This window comes from Lutzomyia longipalpis, chromosome 4 (assembly GCF_024334085.1).
Source record: "Lutzomyia longipalpis isolate SR_M1_2022 chromosome 4, ASM2433408v1".
Classification (NCBI taxonomy): Eukaryota; Metazoa; Arthropoda; class Insecta; order Diptera; family Psychodidae; genus Lutzomyia; species Lutzomyia longipalpis.
In genome coordinates this window covers 18307519-18322011 of record NC_074710.1, presented here as the reverse complement: position 1 = coordinate 18322011, position 14493 = coordinate 18307519, and the positions used below count along the sequence as shown (strand labels likewise).

At 32.5% G+C, this 14493-nt stretch overlaps 1 protein-coding gene across 2 annotated transcripts in view; it reads left to right on the top strand.

The window, feature by feature from the left end:
• The window catches only part of LOC129795395 (matrix metalloproteinase-2-like), a 42623-nt gene that overhangs the window by 9510 nt on the left and 18620 nt on the right, over positions 1 to 14493 (top strand). Inside the window, exon 1 of one of the 2 annotated variants that reach the window (XM_055836632.1) lies at positions 4212 to 5273. The exons of the other annotated variant lie outside the window; for it this stretch is intronic. Coding sequence (XP_055692607.1) covers positions 5133 to 5273 — 141 coding nt within the window. The 5' untranslated portion in view covers positions 4212 to 5132. Of the gene's footprint in view, positions 1 to 4211; positions 5274 to 14493 lie in introns of those variants that run through there. 2 annotated transcript variants of the gene reach the window in all.

Genomic DNA, 14493 nt, shown 5'->3' with positions numbered 1-14493 from the left:
CCTAAATTTCAGCTTTAAGATTACTTAATTCAAGCATGAAAAATACTAAATATAAAGCTTGAAAAATTCCGAATTAAAGTATAAAACGTACAAAATTCCAGTCTAAAAAATATAAAGGCTAAAACGGCCTAAATTCAAGCAGAAAATGCAGAAATCTATTACATATTAAATAATCGGTTTATTTGGCCACTATTCGGATGAATAAAGACTAAATACAGGTGTAATTAGGGGCGCTTTTATTAAATGAACATAAGTTGCATATTTTAAGGGAAAACCCATCGTGACTAACCACATAATATACCTACCCGTCTGTTCATTTATTTCACATCATATAAGGGTTAAAATGTTTGTTATCGATCCCCGTGCGTCCACTAGCACCCTTTTAAATCAATTTACGTCTCATATGGCTAAAAGTCAATGTGATATGTTTAGACACTCCTTTATATATATTTTTTTCAATTGCATCGAATGAACTTTGTGGTGGATGAGATATCTACCATATTATGTGAAGGAAGCCCGTCAGACTGGATCAAGAATTTCGTTTAATTTTTTTTTTTGCTTTCAAATGCAGAGACATAAGAAGGAGTAAAAGGGCCCATAAGGTCATACACATACAGTGTGTGTGCTGTAATAAATATATCGCGAATGAAGCGAAAGCGAAGAGAAGCCCGCAAGAAATGTATGATGAGATATGGGGCTGTATAGACGAAGTATAGTACCCAACTTCTATGTACTTTGATATATATTTAGTTTTCCATTCTATATAGCAATAATACTTCAACATTTTCTTCCTTTTGGGCTTCTTTCAATATGACTTATTGTTGATGAGAATTTCTTCGAGGCGTGTTGGATTTCTCATAAGAAGGCAAAATCTATGTGTTTGCCCCGTTTTGTCTCATTACCTCTCTCTCTGCACAGACACACATAATCATGCCACTGTGGACTCTCTCTGTTTACACATACAAACATATTTTATGAAATGGAAAATTCAAAATTTAATTTAATTTAAGGAAATTTTTAAAGATTAAAATTGAATTAATTAAATCGTGGAAGGCCTCCTTGAAACGGTTAAAATTTGAATTTTAAATGTTGTAATGCGGTAAATTTTAGGGAAGAGACATCCATGGGAAATTGTTTAATTTAACACGCACAACAAAAATCTGCAAAGAAATTATTTAAGAAAAGAAAAATAAGATAAGAGGGAATTTAGTAAAAACCGATTTTTAATTTTACAAATTGGTAAAAAAATAACGTTTTTTGACCGTTAAAAAGTCGGAATAAGAAACTTTCTGTCTGTTAATGACCGTAAGGTGGAAAACTCAATAAAACGGTTTTGATTAATTTAAATAATTTTCTTTATCAATGCGATGGATGAAGGCTTCAGTTTCTTTAATTTTTTTTTGTTACAAAACAAAATTTAAATTTATTTAAGGAACTGGCCTGTTGCTTTATGTGCTACGCTAAAAAATAAACCCCTAAAAGTTGGTAATCATTCTTAAAAAAAAAAAAACTTAAATGACTGAATTATCAGTTTACGATCTTGCACCATTTGAATTGATTAAAACGACCAAAATACTTCAGTAGAATCGACAGAATAATTTAGGTGAATCACATTGCGTTAGTGCTTTGGCACAGATCTTCCACTAATGTACTTCTTGGTCAAAAATTTGGCTATTTTGACTAATTTATTTGGTTGATGGTTTTTTTTTCATCAATTCTGATTAATTCTAATGGTTAAAGCACTCGCGTAATGTGATTTAACTGAATTATTCTGTCAATTTAGCTGAAGTTCTTCGGTCGTTTTGACCAATTGAAATGGTGGAAGATCGTGACTGATTCAGTCATTTTAACCAATTTTTTTAAAGAGTGATTCTACCGTTAAGAAAAAAACTTCAGTTTTTTTTTAACAGAAATTATTGGCAAATATCTTTTATCAAGTATTTCTCTGTTAAAACTTTGATCATTTCACTCTTTGAAAAAAATTGGTCTAAATGGCCAAAGTAACCTGTCATATGGCATTTAAGCCAAATTATTTCAGTAGTTATAACTGATTCATTTGGATAATTGACTGAAGTTGATCAAAGAAAGAATGAAAACGCCGATAAAAATGTTCAAAAATGTTGACTAATTCATTTGGAAGAAGATATTTGATAATTTTGTTCATTTATTTTGACCAATTCAAATCACTTTGTACAATACAATTTAAATGAATTATTCTGTCAATTTCATAAATTGTACTTGATTTTTTTTACCTATTCAAACAGTGGAAGATCGTGATAAAATCATTCTTTCGTTATCTTCTTACCTAAGAGATTTACAAGTAATTTTGGAAATTTTTTTTTTAAATAAAACAATAAAAGTTTTTTTTTAATCTCGTTTAATGACCAAATATTGATTGGAATTCAATATTTTCACTTCTAAAAATAATTTTTTGTGGAAAATTATTTGAAATTCTCATATTTTGGCCATTTTGTTCCTGCGGAGATTCTAAAATTACTTGGACATCCCTTAGAAATCTTTTAACCCTTTAACGTCCAACGTGAAACATAAAAACATTGAAACATGCGCTCTTTTATCGCGATTTTTATTCTATGAATTTTTTTAGAGGACTTTTCTCTTTCAGAATGTCTTCTTTGGCCCCTTATGAGTGAATTTGATGCATTTGTAACACTGAAAAACAATTACATTCATAAATAATTGAAAAAATAAAATGTTTCACGTTTGGGTCAGCGTATGACCCAAAAAACCTTAAAGGGTTAAAAGAATAACTTCTATTATTGTGACTGAAAACTTTTGCCTAATTATCTGTTTCAATTAGCTATAGTACTCATTCAGCGAATAACTTATGTTTTTTTGACTGTTTCATTCAGTTATTAAAAATCAAATAACTTCTGTTGCTTTGACTGTTTTTCCCTGACCAAATAACTTCAGTCATTTTAACCATTGAAATTTGTATTTTCATTGACTTCATTGATTAAATTTTGTAATATGTTTCGCTAAAATGCATTTTAACTGATTACTTCAGTCATTTTAGCCAATTTTTCAGGAGTGTCCCCAAAAGTGTTAAAGCTAATTTAATTAAAAAAAAAACAGTTGTAAAGGGTTGCCAGAAAATTAGAGCATGATTTTAAAAGCTAATAACTTTTGAATGGATTGAGACAACTGAAAAATTCTTTCACCAAAAAATGTATAAACTCAAAAAGTTTTACATTTAGTTAGTTTAGTTTTATTTCAAGTTAATATGTCAAAAAATCTAGCTGCTAGAGCAAAATAAAATATAAAAATTACCTTTTGTATGGAAAACGATGAAATATTCTGGATTTCATGTCTTCTGGTATTCTCAAAACCCTCCAAATGATCTGAAGATTGTTAAACAATAGAATATTTGACTAAATTTGAATTAAAGAGGCCTTTCCCAGACTTTATATGACCAAATATTCAAGAATTTTAAGAATATTTTTGAGTAAAAGCAGATATTGCCATCATGGGCAATTCAGCGTTAATTTGACATGAAAAGCAGTATTATTTGTCATGAAGAAAACGCTTCTTTTCACGTTTTTAGCCCTAGCGGCTACAATTTTTAAGATATTGACTTGAAATAAAAAGTAAATGAAACTTTTTGAGTTTACGCATCTTTTGATGGCAGAAGTTATCAGATATCTCAATCTAATTAAAAGTTATTCGCGGGTAAATTAATGCTTTCATTTCCTATCCACCATCCACCTTGTAGATGGATACTCTCAGTAAATCTCTAAATTCAACGCATTTCTAAATTGGAAAAACAAATTAAGTAGAATTTAGAGAAAATAAAATGTTTCATGTTTGAGTCTACGTTTGACCCAATGGTCATGAAGGGGTTAAAAAAAAAAACTGCCAGAAATTGCTGATCTCCAACGTTTTAAATCTACTTAATTTAAAAAGAAATTCGTAGAGTTGAGGGGCTCTCACACACATTCAAACATCCTTTTAGGAGGCTAGTTGTGTATAAATGAGAAAAATCCATTTTTTGGATTTTTCTGTATACACAACGACCCCATTGTCACTTCCCTCGACCATATAAGTGAGTGTTGTGTGCTGTATCACTGTGTATGGCTTCCAACAAGCACACCACAAGAGTACCTACATGTACAGTATGTTGGAAAAGAAGCAAAAGAGAGAACGCGACTCATGGATGGAAGCGCGATTATGCTACAACGCGCGGTTCTTAGATAGACGGTCGGTCAGCTGGTTGCAATATAAAGAAAGAAACACTCTCTCTCTTGGCTTTGTGACTGGAGGAAGCGCTCTCCATTTAGTTTATATTCGTCTCTGGTACCCGGTGCGCACGCATTAGTTTTACTCCCTGCGTCGATTTAATTAAATTCCCATAATAAGAGCAACACAACCAGATTTTTCCTTCTTCCATAAGCCCACCATTAATCCACCCATTTTCTCAATCTTTTATCTCTGTGCAGTAATCGAACTTCACAAATATATATTAATTTATTATATATACTCTACTATCTCTTCTCTACATTATGTGTGTATATCGCCCTCCAACCAAATAGGACACAATATATTGATATTTTTACTTATTATGCTTCCACGGACATTGAATTAATAAAATACAAGTGCTGTGTGTAGTTACATAGTTTTTTTATTAATTAAGATCGAAAATTCATTGAAAGAGAAAAATCTTCCCTGTCCCTCAAGAAAATGACATAAAGACAACAATGTGTGTGGTGTGTTGAAAGAAAGAAGAACTTGCAGAGATTTAAAAATAAAATTTACAAGAAAAGTGCGTAAGAAGTGCAATGAATTTTATCTGTTTGTGCTAAAAATTTGTGATATTACGCATGCGTGCAAAACTCATTGTCCATTCATCTTAAAAATCGTTTTTTTTTCTCTAAATGTTATTTATAATCTCTCTAAAAACATAAGGAAGGATTTTTTTAAAATGAAATTCTGTGAATATTTATATTATTAATAGCTCTGTATTATGTAATTAATCTCCTCTATCTCTCTATATTTTGACTTGTGGCGATACGCAAAGTGAGAGAGAGTGCGAGAGAAGTCTCAATATTCTTGTAATCAGTGAAAAATTGTGAGTATATAACAAGAAGGAAAAAAAGCTCGATAAAGCGTCTATCAATATGTGTTGTGATAGTTTTAAAAGTAAATATTTCATCAATGCATTTTTAATCGTCACAAACATTCTACATTCAACACATTGTCTGCACAACTCAATTGAATTGGGTTCAGACAAAAAATACTTGGAATACAGCGACGATGTGGTGAGTTACATACATACATATATTATTCTTTTGTATATATATTTGATATTTTGGTAGAAAAAGAACCTCCTCTCTCTCTCTTTATAAACTTTAATCATTATGCTTCCTTTGTCTGCTTTGCAATATGAATAAGATAGAACTTTCAAAAAAAAATTTTTTTGTGGTTACAAGTCTCGGAAATGTCTCTTCGGCGCGAGATGAATGTGTTTCGTGGACACAGCATCACCGGGAATTTCTTTTTGAGTCATCATCAAATATTATTGAAACATACATATGTGCGGGGAAGCTGTCCAATAGATATTTTACATTTTTACGTGACTAAGAAGATGAATGTATTGCACATCAAATGCGTTAGAATGCGTGTGAAATGAAGGAGTTTATTCATTTTTAACACGGATATGCGCCAATTGTACTATGTTTTGTACGATTGACAAATTTTCTTTGTTAAATTTCAGTCATTTCAGCATATAAAACTGATAAAGTTCTAATTCTTCTTCTGAAAATACTCGGATGTTTTGCCAAAGATATCTTTTAGTCTTAAATTGTTAGAGACTGAGGAACAAAAACCTAAAAAGTACTAAATTCTAGACGAAGAAGTAAAATTCAATTTAGCACTTTATAGGCTTAAATTTAGTACAATCAATGTAGTTTTTCCAACGTTTTCATCAATAATTTTAAAAACCTGTGTTTAGTATTTTTTGAAAATTCTATCTTATAAAGTAAATTCAATAATTAAAAGTACTAAATTCGAATCAAAAACATACTAAATTCTGGCCAAAACTGTAGTAAATTTAGGAATAGGAAAAAGTACTAAATTTTAGCCTAAAAATTACTACATTTAATCACAATAAGTAGGTACTAAATTCTATCTGAAAATGAGAATATTCAGATCTTCGGGAATGTGATTATTCGCTAATATTTGGATTATTCGCCAATAGTTTAAGTTGAAAGAAGAATTTTATAATTTCTTGTGCGAAACTTTAAGAATTTTTGTTGAAAATTTGTCTTTTCTAGACTATTTTAAAGTCCAGAATTAACGTAAATTCCAGAAAAAAATTCTAGAACATCCTTGTTAATACAACCCAAAAAAAAAACAATTTTCCTTTTTAAAATAACTAAAATGCGAAAGGAAATGTAAAGTTTCAAGAGAAAAAATAAAATTCATAATTCTTAATCCAGGAAAATTTGTGTCGAGAAGGTATTACAGACTGATACATGGAGAAGCTTTCTATCATTACTTTTAAAGCCAGCCATAGTCAAATTCTGTGGGCCTGGGGTGCAGTGGATAGAGCGCTTGATTGCGCATCCAAAGGTCGCCGGTTCGAATACAGAACCCGGCAACGCGCCCCATCCGCCAACGTGCAATTAGATCACGTTGACCGGTTGGATCAGGAGATTGATACACTCCTATCCGTAAAATGGCCCACACGTGGTAGTATCTAGCAAGGCCGCCCACTACTTCTCCGCAAGGAGAACAACAACATCATATAGGGTGGCCGGCCCTGTTCCTATATGGGACGTAGCGCCAAAATATTTTTATAGTCAAATTCTAATAAATTAACCCAAATTTTTCTAAGAATTTTATGAAATTTTCGCAAATTCTAATGTCCAAAATCATCTAAAAAAAACCATCAATACTCGACCAAAATTCTTGAAATTTCCCAAAAGAAGTTCGAAAACTTTTCTTTAAATTGAACTTATTTGATTTTTGTGACATAGTAAACCTTTCTATGCAATTTTGAGACTCTCAAAGTCAATAAAGTAAAATTGCTGAGCGTCTATTAAATATATGGTGGTAATCTGTTAAATACGTTAAATCTATTTTGGTTTTCTCAAAATCAGAACAAGAATCAAAAGCAAGAATACGATATTCGGTATTCTACTTTACGGGAGAATTATCCAAGAAATTAAAATAAATTTACTTTATCCAAATACTCATTTTTGGGATGTTTTGTTCAGGTTTATTCAACTTGGAATCTGACGGAAATTTTAAATTTTTAAATAAAAATAATATTAATAATAAAAATTATATCCACTGAGGAAGACGCGCACATAAGCGTTGAAAGCTCTGGCCAAAATTGAAAGGGACGTTTGGGCTGATTCACCGTCTCCTTGGTCCTTTTGATCTTGATTTTTATTTAGAATTCTTAAAAATAACTTTAAAAAAAATCAAATAAAATGGATTTATGAAATATTTCCAATTTTCAACATTATCTTGAAATCTTAAAATTTTTCTCATTTTTTTTTTTTTTTTTTTTTTTTTTTATTAATACGGGTTCCATCAATTCAGATGATTTCCCCGGTGATATAATTTTGTTTTACAAATTAGTGTACATAATTTTTAATTTTAAATTTGATTTAACAATTCAGTGTCTTTAAGAAATTTAACAATTTTTATCAATTCTAATTCATTATTTCCAAGAGCAATATTAGGGTATATGCTTATTTTGTATTTTTGTCGGAGATTTTTGTATTTTGTGCATGAGAAAAGTATATGTTTGATTGTCAAAGGTGCTCCTCTGCAGGTGTCACAATGTGGTTGTTCCTCTTTTTTGATTTTGTACAAGTGTGTTATGGCGGTGTGTCCTATTCTGATCCTACAGATTGCCGTCTCTTCCCTTCTGGTAGGTCTGAATGATGAGGTCCATCGTTGTACAGTGGGTTTGACTTCCTTCAGTTTATTCTCAGTGACTTGGTCCCATTCGTCTTGCCAGTTTTGTATTAGTGTTAGTTTTGAGTTAGATATCATGTCCTTTGGGGGAATTTTGTATGAGGTTGTTATAGGACATAAGTTAGTATTTCGTGCGGCAGTATCGGCATATTCATTTCCATTTATTCCTGTATGAGAAGGGACCCAACATATTATAATAGTTTTTCTACTTGATACTAAAAGATTTTGAATTTCTATTATAATTGGGGATCGAGTTTTCCTAATATTATTTAAGGCAAGTAGGACACTAAGTGAATCACTAAATACAACTATTCTATTTGATTGTGAATTTTCGACATATTTTATGGCTTCTACTATTGCAAAAGCTTCTGCAGAAAAAATAGATAATTGATCTTGTACCCTTACTGCTAAAATAGTGTCTCCTTCTGCCGATACTACTGCGAACCCTGTTGAATTTTCTGTTTTTGTACCGTCTGTATAATAAAAATCAAATCCTTCATATTTGTCTAACATTTCTCTATGTAGGTTTTTAAAAGTTAGTGGGTGTGTGTTTTCTTTAACGTATTTTGTTAGTGAGAGATTAATAGAAATTTTGGGTTTGTCTTGTGGATTAATTGGATGAAAGTTATAAGTTAATATATCATTTGTAGGAATACTATTATTCTGGGTTAGACAATGAAATCTATAGACACTTGATTTGGTATCCCTTCTACTACTACTTTGATGGAATAAATCGTAATTCATGTGATTTGGGTTAGCTAAAACTTTAATGCCGTATTTTAATAGAGTAATTTGCCTTCTAATATTTAGTGGAGGAATGCCTGCTTCAACTAACAGACTTACTGTGGGACTTGTGCAAAAAGCTCCTATCGACAATCTTACACCTGTGTGATGTACTGGATTAAGTGATTTTAGAGGGCCTTTTGTGGCAGATGCATATACAATAGCTCCATAGTCCATTTTACTTAAAATAATAGATTGATATACATTAGTAAGTGTCTTTCTACTCGATCCCCATTTTTTACTAGACAAAGATTTAATTATATTCATTGCTTTTTGACACTTAGCTTTTGTTTCTTTTATATGAATTTTCCATTTAAGTTTTTCTCATTTTTGATCTTGATCTTTATTTTAAAATACCACCAATATCTGGGAAAATCTTGGTCAAAATTCGATTTTCTGCATTATTCTTGTCTTTTAGGTTTTTTCAATTTTCCAACGTTAAGATCGATAACAATCCCATCTAAATGTCGGAAAATTAAAAAAAAAACGTTTTTTAAAGTTGAATTAATTATGTAACCTAAATAAAACAAAAATGTCTCCATTTCAATCAATTTCTCTTCATTAATTCAAAATGAGTCGAAATGGGTTTAGCACCGTCGTGTGATTGAACGTTTTATTACACTATAGAGGTACTTTTTCTTACATTGAATTTGGTCATGGCATTTCTTATATGAATAAAAATTAAATAGTTAGCTATAATCTTAGGTGAGTTATTGTGAAGGAAAATCACAGCGGAAGCTTATCCATCGACAGCAGTTAGTCACTTATTAATGTGTCAGTCAGGTGGTCTTTCCCAAAATAAAGTTCTTCAGATTAAAAGTAGAAAAAATCACACAAATGATTTTTTTTTGACTCATCAAATTCTTCAGCAACGTCTTTGCAGTGCAGTTTGAAGCATTATCTGCGGTCTGGAAGATATTTTCGCGCGCTAAAATTCACGCAGGAAGTGGAAGTTACTCATTTCTTTTTTTTTCTCTCCCTCTCTTGCTGTTGTCTCCCCCAGCATAATCTTCTCATGTGGCCTTCTCTGGCGCACCAGAGGCACGTTTTAGCCTTTTGATTTTTTATTTATTATTTTTGTTTCGTTTGCAAAATATACTTCAATTGCATTAATCATAGATGAATTATGAATAAACAAAAAATAATCACATAAAACGTGTAAAACATGCATCGTTCATGTGGCTGCATTTCAGCAAGTCTGCGAGGGGCTATAAATCATTCTTTATTATCCTCTAAAGATCACCTATTAATGCCGCGAAATAATTTATTTCCAATACATACATACATATAATGTAGAATAGTTTATTAATGGTAAAGAGGATAATGGAATACAAAGGTGATTTTCTTTCGTCTCTCAGAATTTTCACGTCGTCGCTCAACTCAATTCAATTGTCGTCTCTGTATTTCGCACACTGCTCTGATTTTGATTTTGATTCTAAATTCTAATTATCCCACATTCGGCCATCCTACTCTTTTTCTGGTCCCCAGAAATCAACTCCAACTTCCTTCAAGTAGTCTGATGTCATCGATCTTTTAGATTTGTCATTCTCAATAAACTCTCCTTGGTCAACATCAACTTCGTGAATTTGCTTCATCTTCCTCACATGGTAGTTCTCATCTTCACTGTCCCTTCCTAACTTCGTAATGGATCTTGAACTTCTATTATGGCTCTGAACTTCTTTAAATTCCATCAATGAGTCTCTGATCTTCCACGTCTTATTCAATGATTCTTCACGATGTTCAATTTGATCTGTTTTCAACTCTAACGAATCAATTTGTCCAACTTCTTGATCAATCAATTCATCATCTATCACAATGCTCTCGTGTACCTCAATCTCGGCTTCATTTTCATCACTGGGACTCGGGGTATCATCATGACTTTCTTCAAGGGACTCCTGAATCACATCCTTCTCAAACCGCTTCACAACTAATGTCCTCTTTGCTGTGCATTTGACCTCAATGTACTCAAGTGATTCACGTCCTAGCATCATCTCATATGGAATTGCCTCATTTGATACAATCAAAAATCTCATCTGATATTCCTCACCGTCAATCTTCACATTGCTTGTGCATTGCCCAATAGGCTTGACTACAACTGAATTCAATCCTCGTACCTTGATATCTGTTGGGAAAATGTGACGAATTCCCAACCGTTCACGCGTCTTCTGGGTCATCAAATTATGGGTACTTCCACTGTCAAACACTGCTTGCACAATTATCCCATCTAGAGATACCTCGATAATATTCGCATCACTCTTCTCATCGTATATCATTTCCACACGTGCATCTTTCTCGTTCTTCTTCATCTTACAATCATTTGAGCGATGTCCAAATTCTCTGCACGTAAAACACTTTGGTCCTTTATCACGATCAGGACACTCACGCGACGCATGACCTTGATTTCCACAATTGAAGCATCGCAAATTAGACTTCTTCTCAGGGGATTCCTCACTGGACTTCTTCGATATATCTTTAAACGTCTCGGTTTTCACATGGAATTCTCGTGATTTTGTATGTGATTTCATCTTTCCATACCTCTCCAGACACATCTTCAACTCTGAAATCGTTCTACATCCATACAACTGCGCCTTACTCACCGGATCATCAGGAATTCCTTCTACTATGTGATCACACAGCGCCTCTTCCTCAATTGACGACTTCTTTGCTATAGCTTGCATAGCGTAGATATACTCAAGAAACGATTCATCCTTTTTCTTCATTCGTTGCTGCAACTTTCTATGTACCTCTGCACTATTCATCTTGCGCTTAAATTCATCTCTAAGAGATCTTCTGAGTACTCTCCAATTCGTCAAACCTGTAGTGCAGCTCACGAATTGTCTCGCAGTGTTCTTCATCAATTTCCTTGCATAAACGAATCTCTGTAGGTCATTCCACTCGAACGTATCTGCCATTGATTCGAATTCTCGCAGCCATTCTTCAACATCGTCCGTTGATTCACCAGAAAACGTCTCTAAAGCATCCTCAATATCCCGGAAAGTGAACATGGTGTTCGAGATCTTCTTACTGCACTTCTTCTGAGATTTCCTTCTAATTGAATTTTCTTCACTATCACTTTCCTCATCCACAGAATCATCATCGTCTTCGGAATCATCATCACCCTGTTGGTCACCACCAACTGCTCCTTCGTTGCTACCACCAGCACTTGATCGTTGTTTCTCGAATTGCAAAATTCTCTCAATCAATTCAGTCTTCTTTCCGTCACTAGATAATCCCATTTGTCTGCACAAATCGATTAACTCATCTCTCTTCATCCCCAAATAGGCATCTCGATTCATCTTGGTTTGGTAGAAAAATCTCTGGTCGTCAAATGAAATTTTTCTTCCCACGTCTCAGCGTCGCAGCGTCTCAGCGTCTCAACTTCACAGCGTCTATCTCACTACTTCTCCTCACCTCAATATACCATTCAGAGCCTCTATCCCGGTTGAGCCCCCAAAATTGTAGAATAGTTTATTAATGGTAAAGAGGATAATGGAATACAAAGGTGATTTTCTTTCGTCTCTCAGAATTTTCACGTCGTCGCTCAACTCAATTCAATTGTCGTCTCTGTATTTCGCACACTGCTCTGATTTTGATTTTGATTCTAAATTCTAATTATCCCACATATAATGTAATCTTGTAATTTAAATTTTATGTGTAAAAATGGTATTAAACTTGATGTTGGTCATGGTGGGTCACCGTGAATCATTTATTCTACTTTTTAATTCATAATAATTCCCACAGTGTGTGTAGAAAATTTTTTGAATGGCTTTTGATGGTTTAACTTTTGCGGCTTTTCTCTCCGATAGCCATGGGCGTAGTCAAAAATTCATTCAATAAGGTTTTTTTTAGAAAACTATTTTTTTTTTTCAATTTAAAGGACATTAGGGATTAATTGATAGAAAGGACTTGGAGGCGGATGTTTGGGTAGATTATTAGATTATGAATGTTTGATCTTGATTTGAAGCTTTTAACAATTTATTTCAGCAATTCTAACGTTTGACATTTCGCCTTAGACGACTGATTTTTTTTCTAAGGGTTGCCGTTTACTTTATTTTTACATTTGACAGTGTATTCTAACATTTGACGTTTATTTTATGACAATTGACGTTTGTATTTCAAATGTTTAAGGTGTCTTTTCTAAAATTTGACATTTTTTCTAACGCTGAAAAGTTTCTACGTAATTTTAGGTCTGAAAACAATTTATTTTATCCCTAAATTACCTATTGTATAATATACAAAAATTTTCTATCGTTTTTTCATCTGATTTTCTCGTCTGAAGCATTGAAGTGACGTTTTTCTTCTAATATTTTAAATTATTTTCCAGCTGTTGACATTTTCTATCGTTTCGCATTTTTTTCGAACATTTAAAATTTCTCTTGACATTTGACGTTTCTTTTCACATTTTCAGGAGTTTTTTATTTTAATATTTCTCGTTTTTTACTACGTTTTGACATTTCTTTTCTAACGTTGGAAAAATTTTACATAATTTAAAGTCGGAAAATAATTTAATTTTTCTCTAAATTACTTAATTCTTAATATGACAATAAGACAATAGTTTTTATAGTTTGACATATTTTAAGTTCTGACGTGGGTGTTTTTTTTTTTTTGTTAATCCGGTCTTCGTGAGTAGGGGCTTTTCTTTTTAACCAGGAGTTAAAAGGAAAACTCAAATTCTTCTTCCAGAGCTTTTGGCTCCCTCCCAGCCTTTCTCAATGGCTGTGAAGAGAGTTTTTCTTTTATTGATATTTTCTCGCTTCGGAAACTTCTATAGTTTGACGTTTCTCATTTGATTTTCATGTCAGAAATTTTAACTTGACGAATTTTCATTCAACAATCTAACGTCGGTTTCTTTATCTTTTGACGTCGGTTACGCTTTGTTTTCTAATAATTTTTCAATTATTTTGCAGCGTTTGACAGTCTTTTTTTATCATTTGACAATGATTTTTTATCGTTTGACGTTTCTTTTCGAACATTTAACATTTTGACATTTATTTTTTTTAGTGTTTGACGTTTCTTTTCTAACGATTTGAAAAAATTCTTTTAAATTTTTTTCAAGTAGTTTTAATAGTTTATTTTTATCCTCAAAAAATATGAACTTCCCTGAATTTTAGGGGTTTTTAGGCACCCAAACACCCCCCCCCCCCTGTTCTCTAGCTACGCCACTGTCACACACATTAAGAAAAGAAATAAGTAAAATAGTATTAAGTAGAATTCTATGTGAGCGCGGTTTTGTCTTTCTGACTTCCATCACAATATGTATTATGTTGCTTTAGAGGAGATGGGGGCAAGTGCGAGGGGCTTTTTGGCTGTGATGGGAAAAGAAAAAGAAGTTGGTTGTATGAGTCACATCCTCGGCAGATTGTTGTATTATATACAATATATAATACTATTTTTCCATACAATTCTACTGCTCATACACCGAGCGAAATCGATATGTTTTAGCTTGAGTGCGAGTACAAACAAACTCTCGTTCTCTCTCTCTTCACTCTTCTATACCGCAAAACTATTTTATATATCCAACTTCTCCCGCAAACTAAAGAACGTGCCATATGTCCATCAAAAAAAGGGAAATAATGGCGAATTTTCCTTCAACATGCACGTCTTTTAATACACATATAGCTACGCTATGTATGTAGGTAGCTTTTTCTATTAGAAAATAGTTCTTTTAACAAAAAAAAGGAAATTCAATGCTTAGCTTAATGATAATAATAATAATAATATCATTGTGTGATGAAGTTTCTTACAAGGCGCAATGCAACCAAAGCA